Source organism: Marmota monax, unplaced genomic scaffold, assembly GCF_021218885.2.
Source record: "Marmota monax isolate L192 unplaced genomic scaffold, Marmota_monax_Labrador192_F-V1.1 WCK01_AAM20220418_F8-fsc00250, whole genome shotgun sequence".
NCBI classification, from domain to species: Eukaryota; Metazoa; Chordata; class Mammalia; order Rodentia; family Sciuridae; genus Marmota; species Marmota monax.
The window spans coordinates 51,704-76,834 of NW_026693876.1; the positions used below are offsets into that span (position 1 = coordinate 51,704).

Sequence of the window (25,131 nt, forward strand, 5' to 3'; positions counted from 1 at the left end):
CCTCTGAAACGTAAGCCCCCAAATAAACTTTTTCTTCTATATAATTATTCTGGTCAGATCTTTTATTCACAGCACAGAAAAAGCTGACTAAAACATAGGATTTCTTAAACTTCCATGTCAGTGCACCAATGCCCCCAAAGTCCTAAACATAATGTTAAAATTCATTATTCACTATGGAGGAGTAATTTTACGTCATAAGAGAAATAACCTGTTTCCTGAACCCTGTTTGAATTTTTACTTATTTTTTTAAGACTCAACCTTAAAGCTAATTCTCCATGAAAATTTCCCTAATGACTCCAGTTTTAATGACTCCCCCAACAGCAAATTGCATATACATAATTTTGTCATTTGTCACTTCATGAGTTCTATTTTCTTTCTCCAGGAAAAAAAATACATTTTTCCTAATTTGTAAATTCTTTGAAAAAGAATCAGGTCTCTTACATTTTTGTGTCTGGCTTACGTCAGATTTTCTAGAAAAAGAAGCAAAGTTGGAGGTTCTTGTATAAGTAATGTATGAAAGGGCTGCACTTTGGTGAACCTCAAGAGAAGAAAGAAGGACAACCCAGGGCAAGAAGCTGAATGAAGAAACTAGGTGAGCTGAAGTCTTACCTCAACCTAATCCCACGGAGAGTTCAGAGCATGAAAAAAAAAAAAAAAATCAGAGATGTTTTCAGGATGTCCCATCCTGAGATAAGGCAGCCTTTCATCCCCAATCTCAGTCATTGGTGCGGGCTTCTCAGGAGTCCAAAGCCACGTGGGTATATCTCGTCAGCTGAAAGCAGTTCTAAGAAGAACCTAGTTACTCTGATCCCCTTTAAAATTAAGTATTTTATAGAGGAAGTATTTTGAGATGATGCAACTACCTGATTCCTTATTAATTTATCAGCTGGTTTATCTACCCAGTCATATTCCTCAATGGGTTGTAATCTGTTACCATCTTTATTTTAATGCTTGATTTGTCCCAAATGGAGCCAGCAGGCATCCTTCAGCCTGGCTTATCTTTTTGACACACTCCTATCATTCTTCAAGCAATCAATTCTCTTTGCTCTCTGGAAAAATAAAATGAACTGGAACATACTTTTCCTAACCCAATCCTGGAATTCATCACTTCTCTAGAAAGCTCAGGGTTCTTCTAGTAAATAAGAGAATGCAAAAGCCAAGATCTGGGTGCATGGGTGCTCATTGCTATGAGGGAGCCACTGCCTTGGGCCCATTCACCTTCATCTCTGCAGAAGATATGCACCCACAAACACATATCCACACTCCCCCAGTCATCTCCAGTCATGTCCATGTATCTCCACATGAATTTAAAACCATGAGTCCATGCCAATACCCTCATAAATACCACAGAAATACCACCTGGCTCTCTTCTTCCCATATTTGTGACTCCATTCTCAGTGAGAAACCTGGCCCTATATTTCATACACTATCTATGTGACCCATCCGCCTCCTTCCCCTGTGCAGATGCCCTCCCAATCCTGCTCAGGTTTTGATGTCCTACTACAGTTCATTATCAATGCTGCCTGTCTCCATCCTACCTAATGGCTTTAGGAAGTAATGAGAAGGGGAGGAGAAAAGGGAAAGGAAGAGGAACTGGTTTCAAAAATTTTATGTTTTCAATGTTAGAATAAAAGTGTTTGTGAAAAAATCTAAAATCTCATCTTCCAGAAGGAATGAAACTATATGAACTATACACACAGGGCTTTTGTTTCATTACTTACCAATAAGTAAATAAAAATTGGACAGCTTGTGCATGGACGTGGTAAAGGAGCAGCCCAGTCGTGGGCATGAGCAAATTGGAAAGGCTGTGTTCATGGCAAAAGGCAAGGAGCCGGGCTGCAATTACTGCATGGCGTGGTGATGATTTGGAGGAAGACTAAGAGGACGTCTGCCTTACCCATCATTCTCTGGGACAGAGAAATAATGACAACGTAATTGTGTACGTTTAATTTGCCGTCAAAATGTGTGCTTCTATACAATTAACACTTTGGCAAATTCATAAATGAACAAACTTTCAAAGCTGCTTTAGACAAGGAGCGTCTACTATTGTGGTCAAGAAACTAAAAGCACGTGAACAAAGGGAAAGCAAGGGGCCTGGGCAGTTCCAGCTTTACCATCAGGACCCTTTCAGGTGTCCCTCTAGTTCATTACTAGCGGCACCATAGACTGTGATGTAAGGGCCACTTGGTCAGGGACACAGGACCCTGGGTCTAGAAGCTCTAGAAATTTTGGGCAACTATAGAATCACTCTGGTCTTGTTACTTCACAGGGATGTTTGCAAGGATAAATTAAATATAAAGAGTATTAACACAATGTTTATAACAGCATAATTCACAACAGCTAAATTGTGGAACCAACCCAGATGCCCTTCAGTAGATGAATGGATAGGGAAACTTTGGTGTATATATATACAATGGAACATTACTCAGCATTAAAAGAGAATAAAATCATGGCATTTGCAGGTAAATGGATGGAGGTGGAGAATATAATGCTAAGTGAAGTAAGCCAATCCCCAAAACCAAAGGCCAAATGTTTTCTTTGATATGAGGAGGCTGACTCATAATGGTGATGGGGGTGGGGGGCACCGGAGGAATGGAGGAACTTTAGATAGGGCAAAGGGGAGGGAGGAGAGAGGAGGGGGCAAGGGGGTAGGAATGGTGGTGGAAAGAATTAGGCATCATTACCCTAAGTACATGTTTGAAGACACAAATGGTGTGAAAATACTTTATGTACAATCAGTGACTTGAAAAATTGTGTTTTATATGTGCAATATGAAATGAAATGCATTCTGCCATCACGTAGAACAAATTAGAATAAATAAATAATTTAATTTAAAAAAAGAATTATAGGAGATAATTTTTTTAAGAGTCTTGACAAATTTTGAACAAATAAAATTCACTTCTTATACCTCCTACTTTGCTCTGGGCACACTGGTCCCTTCCGGTTCCCTAAACAAGCATGGTGGTCCACTTGGGTCCATTCACAGTGGCTCCTCCCTCTTCCCTTGAATACCCACAGGCTGTGCTCCCTCAGCTCTTCACATCTCTACTCTGATGTCACCCCCTGAACCTGATTTAAAATCACACACCTCCAACCCTTTCCTCTTGTCCCTTCCCTTCCATGATTTCCCCCGTGACACCTGTCATTCTCTAACACAGTGGATATGTATTTGTAGTGTTGACCTTCTGTCTGTCATCTCCACCAGAGTGCCAAGATTTGCCTCAGTGCTGCCCCCTGCTGTGTCCCAGGTTTCGGGGGGGGGGGGCGGTAGGAGCTCATGGGCCATTTGCCTGAGTCAGTGGGGAGAAAATGAACTTTCCAAACTTCCCTTCTTTTTTATCCTTGTTTTTGTTTTTCCTCATAGGTAGAAATGTGAAAGGTAAGAGGAAAAAGAATAGATAGCTTAAAGAAAGAAAATGAGAGAAAAGAAAAATGACAGAGCAAAGAAAGACGAGGAAGACCTCAGATTTGGAATGTCACTCCTGAGCCTCAATAGTTCAACTGTGATGGAAACCACAGCCGTGCACTCTGGACTGTCTCTGAGGCAAATCCTGCAGATGCTGACGGCAGGCCACTTCTTGGAGCCTGGCACAGCATGTGCCACTCTTCCTCATTATTCTTAAGGTCAATGTCTCTGGCAGGCGGGTGAGTAGTCTAGGATAACATCAGCAAAGTAAAATATTATGTTCAAAGTGGTTATATATCTTTTCTACTTACTGAATAAATGAATACCCTTGCTGAACAGATTATATATGCTTTGTTTTTAAAGAAAAGCAATCCTTTAAGTTTAAAAAGTTTTACGTTTGAATGTAGGATTAGCACCTTTTGTGTTTGAAAGCAGTGAATCTGAAAGTCTTTCATGACAAAGGTGTAATATCTCATTAAAAAGAATAACAACATTTCCAAACTATGGAACCAGCCCAGGAATCCATCAATGGATATATGGATTTTTGTTTTAAAAATGTCGTATATATATGAAGTTTTATAAGCCAAACTAAGAGGGTCAAGGCCATTATGTTTTCTCTCACATGTGGAAGCTAGAGAAGCAAAAGGAAAAGAAGGGTGGATGCAGGATAGTATCATGAAAATCAGAGGGAGATCTGTAGAGTAGGACAAAGGGACAGGAAGAGGGAGGAAGTAGGGGAAGGGCAACTATTGGGGAATGATATTGACTAACTCATAGTGTATATTGTGTGCATGTACAAAGATATAACAATAGATACCTCTGTTATACACAACTATGGAGCACCAATAAAAAATATGGACAAAAAATAACAAAACTCAGTTATCTTGCTAATTTTGCATACTAATGCATTTATTTGATATATGTATACATACATATATAAATAAAAAATAGTGTTGTCTCATGGCATGAAAAAAATTTCTAGTCAGTGAATAACATTCACAAACAATGGACAGTCTTTCTTACTAAACTTTTAAATATCTTAAAAAAGAAAACCACATTTGTAAAAAGAGCACACATACAAAGGTTGGTGAGGAATGTTTTAAAATCCGGTACATGTCCCTACATCGACATCAGAAAATTCAAACTAACAGAAACTGACACTAAGCATATTTGTATATAAACAACATCATTTGTCCACCTACCAAATTAATTCATAGAAATAGCATTCTCAGGCAGCTCAATAACTGCAACTGTAAGTATCAGCCAGTCTCTATCTGTGCTGTGCTTTTAAATCCAGTTACCATGGAATTTCAAATGTAGCATCAGAAACCACGGCTCTTTCCATCTATACTTGAGGTTTACTTAAAAACTCCTTGTTGAAAAATTTTCTTGCCTCAACGTTACTGAGGGAAACAGAGCAGCGAGATGGATTCTGTCTTCTGTATTCAATGCTCTCAACAATGGCATCTTTTATCACCTGCAAATGGAGACAAATGGTACAGAATGAACTCCCCTGACCATCAATGGGATTGAAATGAGAATCTAACTGATCATTTTTTTTGGAGTATTCATTAATAAATATGAGAGAAATACATGTCATGCATACATATTTGAACTCAACTGCCATCCATTTCACTCTTACTAGACTTATACCCAGCTACTCCCACACACACCCCCACCAGGTTCCCAAGACCAAAAAATACTCTAGAGAGCATTTCAGATTTTTTAAAGAAGTTGAGAACAAAGTGTTTGTAACATGATGAATTTGTAATTGTTCTGTCCTTCACAAGGAAGGTGATGATGTGAGGGAAGTAAACAATCACTAAATCCATATTTGTAGTTTTTGACAAGAGAGCATGTGTGATCACAAGGAAGTAAGACGCCTCCTAGTGGGGAGAACAGGCATTGCTGAAAATTGCCCTGCTTCTCAAGTAGAGAGCTTGGGTGTCTCTAGCTAGGAAGCACCCTACTTTGTCATTTCATTGATGAAAAATGCTTTTGCTATTTTTGACTCAGAATAATCTTTATGTATGCTCATATTAGTGGGGTGACTAGAATAAAACAGGTGATACAGCCTCTAGGAATTTATAGCAGTAATCATGATACTATTGCTGGTATGAAGCTTGTCTACTTTGGAATTTCATGTGAGTGCTTATTACAGAGCAATGGAAAGGGGTTTTGGAAAACAGGGCCCTACTGCTGTTGTAGGACCCTGTGAAAATCAGGAAACTTTGTTCCTGGATAGCCCTGCAGGAGCTCATCTTAATAATCAACAAAATAGTCTTTTCAGGGCACCAGACACAGAGGCAAGACAAAGGGTTATTCCACAAGTCCCTTTATTCTCTACCCCAAGGACTGTTTAGCAATACTAAGGCACTCCCCATGTGCTTCAGCCCTGTACCACAGGTAGGAATACTTGGCAAGTGTGAGTGGCTTGGGACCTAGGACCTCTTCCCTTTCAAAGCTGGTGTGACCCATCTTGAAGACATGTACTACAGAGTTTTCAATCCCCACAAGCTTACTGGGCAAGCATGGTCCAATGCCTGAGGTAGAGGGACCTGAGACCTCAGTGGTGCTAACATGTAATTGACATTCTGTAACTTTAAATCTGGCCCAGCAATCAAGACTCTCTGTGTTCCAACTTCAAACAGCCAGCAATCATATTCCAGAAAGAGGGATGTATCATAGAAATGCGATTCTTATAGATGCATTTTAAAAAAAAATAAAACATAAAATCATTTGAAGAACATGGGCTCAAATCTTACTGAGTCTTTTAAGTAAAGCAGGTATTTGCTGACCCTACTTTCCCATGAGTGAGAGAGACATAACCAATTCTGTGATTTCAGGATGTACTTCAGACCCATGAAGGAGACTTGGCCAAAGGCATCCAGGCTCAATCACTTCTTGGTTGTGTAAGGCCCAGGGGGATTTATTTATGTATGTGTTTATTTATTGGTACTGGGGATTCCTGTTGCTAATTTTAGTCTGATGATGTACTGACAATTAGGAGCTCTAAATTATTAGTGAGGCTATAAGAAATACAGTCAATGAGCATATCAGGTAGAGGACAGAGAGTGGGCTTATTGGATGGAGTGAGCTTATTAGTCAGCAAATCAATTCTGCCCTTCAAACTTAATCTGTTTTTTCTAGAGATCCATGTCAGCAAGTTTATCAATTGGCCAGTTTTCAGAGTTATCAGAGAAACATCAGCCCTCACTGCACAGAATCATAAAGCAAAATAAAAATCAACTCTTTACTTTTCAAACACTTAGAAAGCTTTGAAACAGAAAAGACTTCGGTCAACAGTAATTGACGTCTGTCAATTCCTTTATAATGAATTTGTGAGAGCAACCAAAAAAATCAGCAATGTCAATATCACAAACTAGTGAATTTACCATAATAGGACCTCAGCTGATGTTCCTAGTAAATGGGTCATTCTTATAAAGGAAGACACACATTTATAACATTGAAAAAAATCCAAAACATGCAGACGCAAGTACAAACTGTACCACTAGGTGGCACATCAATACTATGAAACCATTAAACAGGCTTTTACGATTACAGCAGAACATAATCCAATTCCTGAGACTAGTAATTCTGTGATGTAAAACTAAATTAAACTAGATAAATTGCTAAATTTAAACTTTTGGGAATGCTTCCTGGTACAACTAGATGAACCCAAACAAGGCACTATGTCAAATTTGAGTCTCAATTTTTTAAAATTTGGACTATAGGCATCATATTATTTATATGTAGTTTCCTCTTTCGTTCTTCCATGAAATGCATCAAGATTCCAGATCATCCCCTAGTGATAAACAGCCCTCACATCTCACTTTATCCATCCCCTCTGCCTGTCCCTAGACATGACCCATGTCATCTTTTACTTGTGCCATTCCATAGCTTTCTTATCATCAAACCAGTTCCCTTGAATCTTCAGCAATAAAGATAGAAGATTAGAAAGATAATCAAAAGTTTAAAAAAAAAACATGAAAACTGATTTTCTGCCACCAAAGTGTACAAATTAGAAGAGTTGAGATTATAAATGATCCATAAACAAATACTGAGTTTTTACTATAGAACAAAATATGAGGGGTAGGTGTGTAGCTCTATGGGGGAGCATTGCCTGACGTACACTATGGTCTGCCTGTTCTCCCCAGCATCTCTCTCTCTCTCTCTCTCTCTCTCTCTCACACACACACACACACACACACACACACACACACGCATGCACATGTAGCCTAAGAGAAAAAGTTGTGGTATATTTTGATAGAGAAGTAAAAAAATTACTAATATAATCCTGCTGGGATCACTGCCTCCACCAGGGAATGCATGCAGGGCCCCAAATGGCAGCAAACACCCCAGAAGCGTCACTCACGCAGACCACTTTTGAACTCGTGAATATAGCAGATTTCTGATGGAAGCAAATATGGTTATGTTGGTTTAACTAATTTAAGGACCAAATAAAACCTTTACAGAGTCAAAAGATTACTAATATAGGAAAATACGAGTAGATATTTTGATCTAAATGACTGAATTGGCGAGCTAATGGCTGCCTTCCCTAAAGGAATTGAAATGCCTTGAAAGCAGGGATGTTCACCTTGTCATTTTTGATCCTAATACTTAGCTCATGCAACACATTTGCAAAATTGATAAATACACAGAAAGCGAACCCTGAAGGTGAATCACACAGAATAAGGTATAATTCAAGAGGGCAATGACATTGGGGCTGAAGGACAGGCAGGGTTTTATACAAGTAGGGAGGACAGACTGAGCTTTCCCAGTGAACGATCGCAGAGCAAGGCCACAGATGGAAGGCTGTGGCCGTGGAGGAGACACTCAGAACTGCTTGGCCTGCAGGAAAGGAGGCTACGTTCAAGGAACACTGGGAAAGAAGGCCACTTGCGAGACAGATTGTTCAGAAGTGAGAAAAGACCTTTGACGGTGTCTCAGTTCCCCACAATCGTGATTTCCAGCAATCTGCTTAAATACTCTATGACTCAATTTCTTCACCCATAAATTAAACACATACACACACACACACACACACACACACACACACACGACACACCACTGTCTTCATAGGCAGTTCTGACTGATAAGCCTTTTGGGGGGAATATTTGCCTAATACTAATCATTCAAAATTTTTCTTGTCCTTTTAATGCTGTGTATTGCTCTATCCCTACTACCTAAAACATCACTCGGCATAGCAGATGCTCAATAAACACATGTTGGACTAATGACCGAATGAGATCAAAGAGATCACATATAGTATTAGTTGGACCTGTTGGAACTTAATAACAATAACCCAGCCGGGTGCCGTAGCACAGGCCTATAATCCTAGCAGCTTGGGAGGCTGAGGCAGGAAGATCACAAGTTCAAAGTTAGCCTCAGCAAAAGCGAAGCACTAAACAACTTATTGAGACCCTATGTCTAAATAAAACACAAACTAAGGCTGGGGATGTGGCTCAGAGGTTGCATGCCCCTGAGTTTGATCCCCAGTACTTCACCCCCCACACACACACACACAAAATAAGACCCCAGGTTGAAGGCCTCAGAAGCAAGCTATTCTTCTCCTCTTCCAGTCTCCTGCTCCCGTCTCCACTGCCTACTGTACCCAGGCAAGTCATAGAGACTGGATTCCTCCCAAGTGGGTTATAGGAACTAGAACTCCTTTTCCCCAAAGCAAGCCATGAAAGCCTAATCACCCCCTGCCTTTCTGTCTAGAGCTGGCCATAAAGAAAGTCTCTACCTACCTGGGTCTGAGAGTAGATCACAGGACCCCACTTCAGATGGGGCCTACCTCTACTAGGAGAAAATAATGCTGGGAGAGGCCAAGAAGAACCAGACTTTGCTGGGTTTCCCTGCTCAGTCTATCAGCATTAGTCCACACCCTTTTTATAGAAACAGATTTCTACACAGATGTCCACGCTTCATGAAACCTAGGAATCAAAATGGGGAGTTCACCTGGGGTCTTTGAGTCTTGATTCTGAAGGCTCCCATGACATGTAAAACTAGGATCAAACAAATTGATTCCGCTTTTCTCTTGCTAACTTCTCTTTGGTGTAGGGGTGTCGGCTATCACCCATTGTTATGGTCAGGAAAGGAATCACAGACTTCTGCCCCTACAGGCCTAAAATATTAGGGCCTCATAATGAGAAACTTCCAAATTATTTTTGAAAAGACAAGAACCTTGACTGGGACCCAGCTACTTCCATTAAGATGATGAAATATCATTAAATATTAGGTGCCAGTACTTCTGGATATGTACTTTACCTCATTTTAAATAACATCTACTACTTAACAGTTTGTAAAATTATTTGGGAAAACAGTCTTAAAGTTCATCTTACACATAATCAGTATATGCCGAATAAACTGAGACATGGGTTCTTAGAATTGCTGCGACTGTTAAACATGTTGATCCAGTGAGACTGGAAAGCATGTGATTGCTAAATCAATGGGTCCTAAAAAAAAAAAAAAAAAAAGTCTCAGCTGTCATATTCCCTCCAGACCAAGGTAGTGGTATATACATGGGGGGTGCAGTCACGCTATGTGACCAGGGTACAACATGTAGATTCCCCATGGTGAGGAACTTGACCTCCAGCCATAGCACCTTGTATCTGGACCCTTGCTGCCCCCAGTAAGTCAACCATGAAAAATGTATTGCATATTTATCTTAGGTGCCAGATGTCATGATCAGTATCTCTGTAGGATACAAAGTAAAGAAGGAGCCTCACTGTTTTAAAAGGGCTTCAAATTTATCACTAAAAGCAGAAGAGAATATGGACACTAACATAAATGATTGCCACAATTATATTAACTGCTTCAATTTCCCAAGTGCTTATCACATGACAGGTCCTTAAGTTTTATTATTTCACTTAAACCCCGTCTTTCTTTTTTAATGTTTTTTAGTTGTAGATGGACACACAATATCTTTATTTATTTTTATGTGGTGCTGAGGATGAAACCCTGTGCCTCACACAGCGAGGCAAGTGATTTACCACTGAGTTACAGTCCCAGCCCGTAAGCCCCATCTTGATCCTTAAGGTATGTATCATCATTTCCCCTTACAAATGAAGAAAGGGAAAGGTTAAATAGCACGCCCAAGATCACCCACCTAAAAGGCAGCGGGGAAAGGATCTAAACACCCAATTTGGTCTGACTCCAAAGCCTCTGCATCTCCCACATACCACATGTCTACCAGTATAAGTCACTATACGTTAAGTTTTTAACAAGGAAACCAAAAAACCATGAGACACTGTAATTGTAAAAGCATTGAGGAGAAGTTCACTGGATAGGAATTCGGGACGATTGAGTAAGTGCAGGAATCTAATGCTAAAAAGAAACCCAGAACACTGTCACCAAGTGAGCAAAAGCAGAGCCACAGTCCTCCAAAGATAAACTGGAACTGAGCATGGGCAACACCCGCCAGCTAGGATGGCCCAGGAAAACAGAGCAACAGGAGCGTAGAGGGACAGGCAGCAATTTCCGAGCCGACTCAGGTCAGAGAGTAAACCCAAGAGGAAACGTTAAGCCACAGTGGATACAGGCACAAGCCAAAAACTGTCTTCTTGGGATTGGCCAATAAATGATTTTTGCCAAGATTCTGAGAGTCTGCTATTTGCAAACAACCCTGACAGATCACGTGCTATGTTGCTGAAATATAAATCAGTACTCTGCTCTGTTCAGATGATGTGGGCGTGAGAGATCTGGCTGGCGTCTAAACCTAATACGCTGCCCAGCATCTAAACCTCAGCAAAAGTTTGATGCTTTTTATATACTGTCACTTTTATTATTTTTTTCCAGTTAACGTGTATGGAGGGAGAGAGAAAATGTCAATAAAAATGGAAAGTTTTACCCGAATACCACACACATACACACATACAGCAAGGGGGGGGGGGTATCACTTGAACATACGTCTCAATGGTCATGGAATTTAGGAGAAAGCCTCCATTCATTCATTTGAAAAAATATTTCTTCCTGCCTCAGCTATCATTACCTGTACAAGCTTGTCTACTTTGTAAATTCTAAACATTTGCAAAGGTCTTGGGGTATATTTACATCAGACCTTCAAGGATACAGAATATGGATGTGTATAGCTAAGATTTCCATTTGTTGAACACTGTTTGTAGGACATTGTTCACACATCACCTGATTAAAAACTCACTACTGCTATTGGGGTAGGTCCTATTTCGCCTGCTTTAGAGATGAGGAAATTGAGGCTCAAAGAGTTTGCCTAGCTTATTCAAAGCTGCACAAGTAGCTCATTTAGGATTTACAGATGATATAAATCCCATGACCTTCCCCTGTACATACCATTCCAAAAATGTTAGTAAAGCAATTTAAAATGTTTAGCTGCTGGGCAGGGTGGTGCCCAAATGTAATCCCAGCAGCTCAGGAGGCAGAGGCAGGAGGATACCAAATTCAAAGCCAGCTTCAGCAACTCGGTAAGGCCCTAAGCAACTTAGCGAGACCTTGCCTCAAAATGAAAAAAAGGGCTGGAGATTTGGGTCAGTGTTTAAGTGCCCCTGGATTCAATCCCTGGTACCAAAAAATAAAAATAAATGTTTAGTTAATAGTTTGTGAAATATCAACATTTGATAAGCTGTAAGTTGAGAGTTATTTTGGAATTCAGTCTATTTTTGTTCAAGCTTTCAATTCTTCATCTGCGTGTCAAGCTTTCAATTCTTCATCTGCGTGTTAAAAATTACTTAGAAGAATTCTTGTAAAATGGATAACTAGAACTGTATCATTCCTTGTAGCAAACAGTTTAGCAGGTTTTATATTAACTAGAATTGAAAACAATAGTCATTTAAGGTATGTGCGTATATGTGTGTTTTCCAAGTTCAATAAGATATTTATATATTCCTACAATCTAGTTCTTTCCATTTCTAGGATGACTTATCAAATTTAATACATTTATCTCTAAGAATATATACTTTTGATTTTATTGGATTCACACTGGTAAAATAGGATTACTGTGATATAACTCCTTGGCTTTCTTCTCTTTTAGTACCATGGGGTTTTATAAAATACATTTGTTTGATGTCATTGATTAAAATACTGATTTCTTCCTTAATAGTCTTTAATTCACAAGGCTTTCAGATGTCCACTGTAAGATTTCTTAAAAGGGGGAAGAAATATGTTAATGTTAAGAAAACGGTTAATGCTATAAAATTTGATAAAAATGTTTTACATTAATCATAAATTTGTATATACAGGCTGAAAAAAAAGAATTTTAGGGTTGTAGAAACTGATGCTTATTGGGAAACATTTCACTCATTTATAAAAATTAAAGAATGATTCATAAACATTCTGATACAGTTGCCACAATGGCACACACTTTATCACTAGTAGTCTCAGGGCAAACTCAATAATCAAGCTAACTAGATGCGCCAGAGTTCCATTAGCTCACAAAATCTAGTTAAATTCATATAAACAGAACACTTACGCACACACTATGAGTTCCTCTGGGCCATTCACACTGACTCAACACAGGATGCCTTTCTCTCTCCATTTAATTTCTTTCCTTTTACTCTTATTCCTTTTTTTTTTTTTAACTAATGTATGAAACCTAAGAGGCCAACAGACTTGAGATTTCACAACTGATAATTGTTAATCAGACACTATGATTTAGGACGAGGAGCCAGTGATCTCCATTACACAATAGCACTCCTAAATGTTGAGTTCTACGCTGAAGAATCTTACCAGACACAAAATCTTAGCAGCAGATGTGCTGGTGATAGGAATGATTTATACTGAAAAGAACAGCTTGTTTCTAGAGTTTCTAAAGCAAAGCACATTTGCTATCTCAAGGCCTAAAAAATGGGGCAGGCTATTACATTTGCTTACATTCCTGAGATCCACAAAATTCAACCATTTAAAAGCATGAATATATTCATTAAAATTCATGATATCTTTGCAGATTCATTATACTCCTGATTACAGGCACTTTCCTACTCTCCTAGTTCCTTTTCATCATTTTTATTCCTTATAATTTATCTTATCATGTGTTGAATACCCTGGATACTTTGGGAAAGAAGACAAGTATTAACTGTCATTCAATCAAATAAGAGTATAAAACGTAGACTCTGGTAATTTGGAGGTATTAATCTGGTAAAATTTGTAGGGTTCTTCTGGAGATTAGTAAAATAATTCATGAGGAGTAAGTGTTAAATTTTGAGTAGTCATTCATGAACCTTAATTTTCTTTTTGATTAACTATAATGAGGTATTGTTGTATTCACGTGACACGAAAAGCAGGTTGACATTACCAACAGTCACAAGGAGATAACTTACATCGATGTTGTTCAGGGTATTGAAGTGCATCAGATCATGCAGCCTTTTGAATGCCTGATTTGGATATTGAAAGTTGAAGGTTGAAAAGGGTGATTCAGGGTCATCAAAAATATCAAAGTCTGCTATTTCTTTCTCTTCCTTGGTTTCTCTTGGAACACCTAAATGTCAGAGAACAGTTACAGATGGCATTATTTTGAAAAGTATGAAACACCTCTAAAACCCAGGGAATAATACATACTAAGAGCCGTGAAGATAGCAATGGGGAGGCTCCACAGAGGCTACGTAATCTGTAATATCCCTAAATTAATCATTTCTGTGTGTTATGAACAGACACTTTCCAACTGCCAGTCTCTGTGTTTTTGTGCCTTGGGTTTTTCTTCCTCTCTGAAAGTGAGGAAGGCTGCTTTGCCCACTACCATCAGACTGGAGCTCCTGACAAATAACACTCTGCCCTGGGCAGCAACCAAAGACTCTAGGGAGTTGATCTATAAACACCGATGCTCCCATGCCTGGAGGAAGCATGATTCTGGGGCATAGGTTCTATTTAACTTCCTAGACCTTCCCAGGAAGGTCAAGTTCCCCTGTGTGGTATCTAGTTTACTAGCACATGGTCTGTAGTCTGCCTTTCTTCCCTCTATCACTTCCCCACTTCCTTCTGACTAACTTATAATTGAACTCTTTTCTCAGAATCATCTCATGGGAGAGCCCAAACCAAAACGTTATCCACTGTCTTGAAGCCACAGAGATCTGACTATAGGTTGGCCTCACACACGCCAACTGCTCATTTGAGGATTAACAGAGACAATTCTTTAGGTTTCAAGTGCTCCACTACTTTAAAACCAAAAATACCAGCCAGTAGGTCTTCCATGACAAGGTATATCTCACAACAAACTCCACCCCTAATGATCCTTTTTCTCCGTGAGAAATCTAGAAAAGACCAGCTTCTCCAGGTTTCTCTTATCCCTCCTCCCTGTGTTTCATCTTTCCATTCACAAAATGAAAAACTACCTTTTGTAGTCCTAAAATATTATGATTATTTTTAAGACCTAAAGCATCTTGTTTATCAACCTGTAGATCTGCTTTTGTTAATTAGTGTTTTCTAGGATACAGAGAAGGTAGGTCAAAGACTACTCTGGATGTGGTAAAACAAAACAGCTATTCCTTGAACTTGATTCTCATTTTCCATGAAATAAAACATGGCGACCTGAATTTGCTAGCCATTTTTTGTTGTTAGATGACATTGATTTTGTGGTCAGTTAGAATTTCCTGAGTTTTCTGCATCATTTTTTTTCTGAAATAAGATCTCTCTCATGAAGGTGATATGGAAAATATTTAGCATCACTATGACAAGGACATGAACTGACCAGAAGCTGCATCTTCCAAGTCTTGGAATAAAGTCTCAAAGATTTTTGCTGAGCTAGTCAATCAATGCTTCAGTTTCTACATCTTTGAGTGACCTTCAGGGGAAAAAAAGGTACTTGCAGTCTTGAGATGGTAGCTGTTTAACAAAGTAAGAGATGCACTCATTGTTGAAACAGCTGGTAGAACAGGGCCATTGTGAAACAGCTTAATATCAGCTTAATAGCAGTCTTGTTCTCCTGCCAGATTTCCGTTTTCTGTTTTAGGAAATATATTATTATTGCAAGGATACCTGGAGCCTTGTATTTTCTGAAGTTGATGTTGGCCAGAACAAAGTGGATGATAGTCGGGCAATCTTTCTCCACATCAGGATTCTTGGGTTTAAAGACATAGCATTCCTTCAGTCCTTCCCGATCAAACACATAAGGATCAATCTTTGGAAAGGGGAGTTTGTTCATTTTAGCCCACTTTTCTGCAAGTAGAAGTTCCTACGGGGAAAAGAGAAAGATGCATTGGGAATTCTCATTCTCAGTCTTCATCATTCCATATTCCTTGGGGGTCTACTATCTGCTAGCAGAGTGCTCTTCACCAGGATATATACATCCTACCTTCAAGAAGCCCATGAATCTCAAAAATCTATAAAATTACTCTACAAGCAAACTCAGTATTGATAATTATATTTATATATGTATACAAACACATATATACATATATATGTGTATACATAATGGATTTAGAGTACTCATAACCATTTAAATGATTTTTTTAACCCTTAGGAGTTAAGAAAAAGTCTAATGATATAGAATGCAGATCCCTCTGTTACTGGATTTTAAACCTATATCATCTCCATCTCAGTATTAAAAAAATTAAAAATTGATTCATTTTATGCCCATAAAAATATTTGACTCTCTCTAAATCAGCTTTTTTTCCTTTTGTTTATGAAAAAGAATTTGAGCTTCTGGCCTGATCATGTTGCTATCACATGTGTCATGGCCAAGAGTAGACCTAACAGAGCTTCCTGAGCTTCATCAAAGGTGTGGCAGGTTGTATGATACCACACAACTCAGCACCTTCCTAATCAGAAGATGGTCCTTCCCCACCAGGAAGAGAAGGCACATGGGCAGAGCCACCATAGCTGATCTGCAGTTGTTCACATGTACCCTGACCAAGAAATGCATGTTTTCGAGAAATATAGATTTGAGGTTAGGTTGTCTTACCTGACTTAGTGCCTAAGAAAGACAGTATATATATATTTAAACTTGGAGAACATAAACCAATATGGAGAGATGTGGTTAATGGAACTCATTTCCATTTATGTGCAGCTTCAGGGGTAGAGAGAGAAGAAAGAAGCAGAATATCATAGTGTAAACTACAGGCTCTAGGGTCAGAGGCCTTAGTCCAAATGCAAGCTCTGTGGCCTTGGACATGTTTCTTAATGTCTCCGTCCCCAATATCCTCAAATATAAACTATGGATAAAAATAATACCAATACATATCTGATGGGATTGCAATTAGAATTAAATAGATTAGCTAGTATTTAGAAGAGTGATTACATATATTAAGTGCTAAACAAATATTTAATAAATAAATTGTGTTAGAAGAAAAATATGGAAGAAAAAAAGGAAAACAAAGAAGAAAAAGAAAAGGACAAGAGACAAATAAGTATTAGAGAAACTCTTAGAGGAGATTTTGGGGGGAACCATGATTAGAATCTTAAATTTTAAAGAATATTCTTGTTATTAAATTGATCTGTTCAATAGTAATCATTAGTAGCTAAATACTATGCTAAGAGCTGGGTCCTAACAGTGAGTAAAACATTCTTGACTCTTCTTACTACGGGATATATAGCCTGTGCATGAGAGATAATCATTATATAACCACACAAATCTAAAATTGCTATAAATGCTATGAAAAACTTAAAAGTGATCATAAGATTATGCAGTATACCCAGACTATTTCCTCAGAGTATTTGTTAATTCACTCAACAATTACTATTCAGCACCTTTCATGTTCTAGGCGCAAGGCAGAGGTGGTCCTTGAAGCTTTAGAGTTTACAAGTCAGTGGGGAGATGAATAGATATAGTATAGTAGGAGAGAGGTGGGAATCATGATGGACAGCCATGTGCCCGGTTTGCTCTCTGAAACACACCTTAAGGAGATGCCTCAACTTGCTGGCTGGATGACCCAAGGCAAACTGCATAGCTACGAGAGCTCAGCAGGGAACAAGTTATTTGGGGGGATTTGCAATATACAACAACACACCCCTAATCACACTGTAAGGATTGTAACAACCCACAGGGATTGAGCTATTCACTATGGCTCCCAATCCCTGCCTCTTCCAGAGGTCATCCGTTCCTTATTTTCCACCTCTGTAAAATAAAGACAATACTAGAATCTTCTCCACAGGACCATTATGACAATTAAGTCAGATAGAAAACACAAAAACCCCAGTAATTTAGAGTCAGGGAAAACAAGTGCCTTTAACTAGTACCTTAAACTCAGAAAAATACACATTTCATTCAACTCGGCTGATCTTAATGCTTCTGGAATGCCGGAAATTTTAAGCTGATCAACCCTCTCAATCCCATTACAAAGAAACAGAAATCCAGGAGAACAAAAGATTAAATGGATATGAAAACATTTGCTTCATAAACTGACATGCTAAATACAGTAAAGTTTTGTCCCTAATCCCATATATCTATATGAGTAATTTCTTGTTTGAAACTTGAGAAAACTTATCATTGACCCTCTTTTCCACCCCCTGTTCGACTGAATTAATCAGCATGTTATTTCTTGTCTAGCACCATTCACAATTATTCACCCATGATTATTCAACATCAAAATAAAACCAAAAGTTCACACTATGAAGCAACTTCGAGAGAGGGGAAGAAAAAGAAAGAGCTTTCTAGTGTTTACAAACATGACTCAAAGGTGACCCAAGATGCGTGGATGTGTAGAGGAAGAGGAAAAGGGAATTACGTGAGGGAAAAGTCCGGCTATTTTTAGATAGATAATTCTACACTGGGATCCAGGAGGGATGGAGACTTTCCCTTTTTCTCTGTGATTCTGATGTGGAAAAGATTAAACACTGATGACTACGGACTGTGATTACTGCATGGAAAAACCGTCTCCTTTCTGATGTCTCTGGAGGGACTGAGAAACAATGACCCAGACTATGAGTAAAGCCGTTAGTTTGCAAAAAAAGCTTTAGAAGAAGGCAGGGAATAAAAAAAGATTGCTGTACCATAAATGCCAGCAGTATGCCAAAACTGTGCTGTTATCACTGTGCATTCCTATTGCTTGAGACCTGGATATTTCTCATTTCCACAGACTCATTTATGGAAAATGTACATAACACCAACTAAAAACGGTTCTCTAGAGAGAAAAAAAAAATTGGAAGGTATCCTTCAAAGTGATACTTGGTAAAATGTTTGTGCTCATTTTTAAGTACCAAACATGATTAAAACATCTTGAAGGGGTGGAAAAAAACAGAAATATACCCGAACTATAGTAGGAATGGCATACTGGTATACACATGTCATTTGTTTTATATATATATATATATATATATATATATATATATATATAAACATATAGCAATCTATATAAATACATGTGTAAGCATATAAATGTATATTTTTAAACATACAAAACCTCTATCTATATAAATGCATATACACAAAAAGTAATTTAACTCTTCACTAAAGATGAGATTTTTATCTGTATGCAAACACAGGATATGTTCTTACTATTCTCAGATGTTTTCATTATATAAAACTGATTTTCAAGATTGGGAGAGGGATGTTATAATAATATAATCTTTAAAACAAAGATATCACCAGAAATTATCAAAGCAACTATTATAATAGACAACAGATGGAAACTACAACGTAGAATTCATTATTTTATGGTTCTGGTCCCTCTCACTTCCATTAAAAGACATGTTGATATTGGGCTTCAAGAACTTCATAATGCAAAAGGCATGAAAAGAATTTTCTAAACTCAATAGTGTATAGACTAGACATAGCACTTCGATGTTCTCGCTGCTTCTTCTAACAAGGTTACTATAAACTGATAAAAATCAGTGTTGGAGAAATCAAGGTTGGGTATATCTACCAGCACAAGACATTTGATCCTTAATGACCTATGTGGGTTGAAGGATGTCTCCCTAAAACATAAATCCATGTCCTAAACACACAGGCCCTTTAAGTGTGACCTAACTTAAGAAAAAGGTTCTTTGCAAATGCAATTAAGTTAAGGATATTAAGTTGAAATCATCCTGGATTATATGAGTGGGCCCTAAATTCAATGATAATTGTTCTTATAGAAGAGATTAGAGTATTGGAACGCCAAGCCATAGAACACATAGAGCCATCAGAAGCCAGAAGGGACAGGGAATAAATCTATCACAAAGCAGGTCTGCTGACACCTTTTTTGAGACTTTGGGCCTCCAGAAGTGTGAAAAAACATGTTTTTGCTGTTTTATGCCACCTTGTTTGAGGTGATTTGTTACAGCAACTCCAGCAAATATAAGATGCCCATCTGCAAGTATGACATTTAGAACTGTACACTTCCCTTATTGAGTATGGAGGAACAGTGCCCACAAAGCTAATGCTTAGACCGGTTTGGCCATGATGTGACCCAACCTAAGAATTATAAGTAAAGCATATATAAGGATTCTAGAACAGGTCATGCCCTCATGTCAGTAAAAAACATAAGATTAATGTGGAAAACAGATTATTTTCCTTTATTTATGGATTTTAATGGAATTTTGACCCTGAATGAAATATAGGGAGATAAATTTAGTTTGTGAAGTCATTTCATTGTCCTTCCTTATTTCTTCCTTCTCTCCTTTCTCTTTACATTCTCTTCTTCCTTTCCTTTTTTCCTTTAATTTTAGGGAATAAAACCCATTGTTCTGATCACTAACCAAGCATTAAAAGAGCACTGCAAAAGTGAGCCAGATATATGCCTAGTATATGGCAACATAATGTAACATAATTTGTAGAATAATAACTAAAAAATATTCTCTCTGGCTGGGCACAGTGACACACACCTGCAATCTCAGTGGCTCGGGAGGCTGAGGCAAGAGGATCCCAAGTTCAAGACTAGCTCAGCAACTTAGTGAAGCCCTAAGCAACTTAGCAATCCCCTGTCTCAAAATAAAATTTAAAAAATGGATTGTGAATGTGGTTCAGTGGTCAAGTGCCCCTATGTTCAATCCCTGGTGCAAAAAAAAAAAAAAAAAAAAAGAAGTTTTAGTAAGATCAAAGGGAAAAACTCTTCAGTATTAAACTCTGAACTCTTCTGTATTCCTAGCTTACTTGCCCTTCAATAAAACCCAAAAACCTGTTCCCACTAAGTTCACATTCTGTTTATTTTTCAGACTTGAGTCTGAATATTCTGCCTTATTTTCTCAACCAAATTATAAGACAAAGCCCATCAGGATTGTCACTGGATGGATCCTGATGGTAAACTAATTTACATGGTATATATCTAAATTACTAAAAGATTAACAAAAAAAAATTGATAAATTAAACACAGAGCTTCTTTTCTTAGATAAGTTAATAGGGAGACTCTATATCAGACAAATATTAAGGTACTCTCTGACCTAAAAAAAAAAAAAAACACTAACTTTCAAGGTCAGTTATAACACAGATGTAACATAAACTATGGTTGCCTTTATTAAAAACCACGATTTTCATCTTTCTATATCTTCTTGATAAAAATTGAGATTTAACTATACTTACAAAATGCTACAGTTATAAAATGCTAGATAAATAAATATGAAATAAAGTCAATGATTGTAACTTTTCATCAAACAAATGCTCTACGCATTATTGAAAAAATTACGTCCATATCTGGTTCTCAAAAAACAAGAAAACGATTCACTGTTTAATTATCCTACTACAATCATATTGCTAATATCCAGTTCTTACAGTGGTGCTGTCCTCTCCTATCAAAAGAACTTCACGTAGATTCCTCACCAATTTTCAAACCTACTATCCTATATCTAAAGTAAGTATCCTATTTTAGCATTAGATATCTTATTTGGCATTAGATTTTTCACATGTCAGATTTTCACATAGACTAATGGATGCACCAGAGATAAACACAAAATAGATCCTTGTTCCCCTTAATAGTGATGCAGTATATGATAAAGGAAGCATCACAAAATCATGTTGGAAAAAAAAAAGCCTAGAGGGGATTATGTTATTACATGTCCAATATATTTAGAAATATCAACAAATTAAAATATTTTTAAAGACTAACATAAAAAGAATAATATCACTCCATATGTAACTGACCTTAGTAAGAAGTATGAATTTCAAGAATAAAACCAATGGAGAAATCATTACCTAAGCACTTCAGTCAACAAATCACCAGCAATAAAAACAATCTTATTTCAAATGACACAGTGGGCTGGGGTTGTGGCTCAGTGGTAGAGTGCTAGCCTAGCACCTGTGAGGCACCAGGTTTGATTCTTAGCACCACATAATCCCAGCAGCTCAGGAGGCTGAAACAGGAAGATTGCAAGTTCAAAGCCAACCTCAGCAATAGTGAAGAGCTAAGCAATTCAGTGAGACCCTGTCTCTAATAAAATACAAAATATTTTATGTCTGTGGATGTGGCTCAATGGTCAAATGCCACTGAGTTCTATCCCCAGTACCAAAAATATATAGAAATAAGTAGGATAAAGGTATTGTGTACATCTTTAACTAATAATATTTAGAAAATGACAAACTTTAGTATATTTAAGACATAAAATAAATATTTAATAATCAATAGCACAGCAGTAACAACCCAATTGAAAGTTGTAAGTATGACAAACTATTTAGTCTCTTAAGAAAGAAAGAAAACTGAAGCAAAACCATGGGGTTTTTTTTTTCACTTTTTAAAAAACTTTTTTAACTTATTTTTATTTTTTGTGTGGTGCTGAGGATGGAACCCAGTGCCTCACATGTGCATGGTAAGTGCTCTACCACTGAACCACCACCCCAACCCCAAATGTGGGGTTATTGCCCCTAACATATCACACAACTTTTTGAACTTTGTTCTTAATATTTTTTTCTCTCTCCCTCTTTTTTTGTTTTTTAATTAGAGTTCTGTAGTTACAATAGTAGTTGGGTTTTTTTATGTCAGAAAGATATGTGGAACAAGGACTCATATATACAGATACAGTAATATAAATTGGTGCATCTTCTCCAAAGAGCAATCTAGAATTATTAAAAGCCATAAATGGATATGTACCTAGCAGCCAAGCTTGGAAATAATAAAAGCTTGATTAAAGATTCATGTGCAAGGATGTTATTATAGAAAAAAATGGCAAAATCATAATCTAAAAGTTGAAAAAGAACAATGTTAAATAAAATCCTGCACATACATATGCAGAGATCCCATGTATATATCCCATGTGTGTGTGTATATTAGATATTCGGGATCTCTGCATATGTATCTGTGTGTGTGTGTTTGTGTGTGTGTGTGTGTGTGTGTGTATCTTACCATTTGCCATTTTAATCATATTTGGTAAGTGGTGGTTGTTATTTGCTTGTTTTGTTTTTGCAGAGCTGGAGATGGAATCTAGAGCCTCATGCATGTTAGGCAAGTGCTCTATCACTGGACTACAACCAGAGCCCCACAATTAAATTTGTTTAAAAATATTTAATAGCATGGGAAATGATCACAATAGGGTTATAAGAAGAAAGAAGCAGAATGCAAAACATTATCAGACACACGTACACACAAAGAAAAAAACAAAATTCCAGTAGTTGTTGTCTAGTACTTGGAGGATATTCTAAAATTTTCATATATTTTGCAAGTATATTTTCTTCCTCTCTCCCTCCTTCTCTCCTTCTCTCCGTCCTTCCTTGCTTCCTTCCTTCCTTCCAACAGGAGAATTTTTAATTTCAAGACAGTGTCTCACTAAGTTGCTCAGGCTCGTCTCAAACTTGCAATCTTCCTGCCTCAGCCTCCCGAGGTGCTGGGATTATAGGCCTGTGCCACCATGTTCAGCTATTCTTCTCAATCACTAATAATGAATCAACATTTTAAAGCAACTCCAAAATAGGCATCTTTTTAGTAGTACACTGTGGTATTCTAAAACCCCCCTTCAGTATCAACTCACTGAAGTAGCGGAGCTCTGATTCATGTATAAAATGACAGCTTTGACATTTACACCCCCGTTGGTGAAATGAATAATACAGTGTCTCCCACCACTAGACCAGCTTCTAAGCTAGCATCTTGGAGTCATCCTTGTAACCCAGCTCCCCACTGGTTCCTCTTGGGTCATCAAATTCTGCTCTTGGTGTTCACAGTCGCCCGACTTGGTGTAACACTTCATAATCCTATGCTTGGGTTATGGTAAATATCTCTTAATTTTAATCCTTTGCCCTCTATGTTCCAACTCGTCCTACTTTCCACCCTTAGGTTAATCATCATAAAATTCCAATTTCATGATATCATTTGTCTGCTGGAAACCCTCCACTGATTCTCTATGTCCTATCATCCAATCTTAAATTCTCCCCTAAAGCCCTCCTAAGGGGCGTTTAATATCTGTCCCTTCCGATCAGATCACTCCAATCACTCAAATGTGCTCATTTGCATTCTATTTCATTTATTTCTGTTTGTTGATTCCAGGATACACCAATATGTTCATAACCCGATCTTCTATAATATACACAATTTGTTGATGAGATCTTATGTCATCAATCCTTATTTCCTTGTCTGAATAATATCAACAGCCTCAAAAAAATCAAATATTAATGCATTTTGAAAATGTGAGTTTTCCATATATTTAACGAGTATTATCGTAATCATTATTAGTCTTGAGAGCAGCTTATTCACAGTATGATAGAAAGAAAACCAGATGTGCTGTCAGAATCCTGACTCCTCCTGGCTGGGAGATGGTGGCTTGTTTCACTTCATGTCTTTGAGTTTCTATTTCTTAATCTATGCAGTACATATAAAAACTCCATCCCATTTACAGCAGTTCATTCGTTCTCTTACTAAAAATGTCCTAAATACACACAATTTGGCCAATGCTTACAAGGCAATTATAATGATTTAAATGAAACAAATGCACATACACGGCTGTGTTCTAGACCTGAATAAGCTCACTGGGGAAGCAATATAAATGGAAACAAATCCATAGAATACACCAGAGCCAGTATTCTATTAGAAGAATGTACTAAGTACTAAAAGCTTTAACTATGTGAGTGGAAGTCAAGAAGGATAATTTTTTTTTTTTTTTTGAGGCACAGGGGATCTAACCCAGGGTCTTATGCATGCTAGGCAAGCACCACTGAGCCACATCCCCAGCCCCAAGAATAATGATGGCATTTGAGAGGTCTCTATTGAATAAAGTTTAGTGTCAAGAGAACTAAGAGATCTATAAGGCTTGTAAGAGAACACGGTAAAGAGTGGAATACTATATAAAGCCTCCTTACCTTAAACGGAGGGCTAGTATCGCTTGGCCTTGCAGAAAAGTCAAAGGAGATGATGAGATCAACGCCCCTCTGAGGTCTCAAGATCAAGGGGTATGGCAGGTTAAATGTGAGCCCACTGTCCACTACATGAATCTTTTTACTTTTTACATCCAATGGCTCATATATTTGCTCAAATTCATCTGGATCTTAAGAAAAAAAAAAAAACATAAGAATAAATTAAGTGATCATTTGACATTATTTAAGATACAAAAACATTTGTTTTAAATTTGAAACAGAATTCCCTATGTTTTTCCTTTGGGGTTGGAAGACAATAGAGCTGGGTATGATTCTAACTTTGACAACTGTATAATTTAATTATCATCTTTAAATCTTAAATCCCTTCATCCGCAACATCAGAATAAGAGTAATTACCAAATAAGGTTGCTGAGAGGATTCAATGGGACAATGCATGATACGAACTCAGCCCAGTCGCTGCCTTGACCCTAAGCTATGACCTCTTTCACTGCTTTATGTCCCATTACAGAGGTTTTTACTGGTTTCAAAACATTTCCCCATATATGATCTTGTTTAATTGTTTTAACAGACAGGTGAGGGAGGGAACATCTATAAATGGAGGGCAAAGTGT

At 37.7% G+C, this 25,131-nt stretch overlaps 1 protein-coding gene across 1 annotated transcript in view; it reads right to left on the bottom strand.

Annotated features, from left to right (window-relative positions):
- Positions 1 to 4,294: 4,294 nt before the first annotated feature.
- Positions 4,295 to 25,131, bottom strand: part of Pla2g4a (phospholipase A2 group IVA) — a 128,456-nt gene continuing 107,619 nt past the window's right edge. Inside the window, exons 15-18 of the mRNA XM_046462691.2 lie at positions 24,507 to 24,691; positions 15,353 to 15,548; positions 13,702 to 13,859; positions 4,295 to 4,883 (exon numbers count right to left, since the gene is read on the bottom strand). Coding sequence (XP_046318647.1) covers positions 4,752 to 4,883; positions 13,702 to 13,859; positions 15,353 to 15,548; positions 24,507 to 24,691 — 671 coding nt within the window. The 3' untranslated portion in view covers positions 4,295 to 4,751. The remainder of the gene's footprint in view (positions 4,884 to 13,701; positions 13,860 to 15,352; positions 15,549 to 24,506; positions 24,692 to 25,131) is intronic.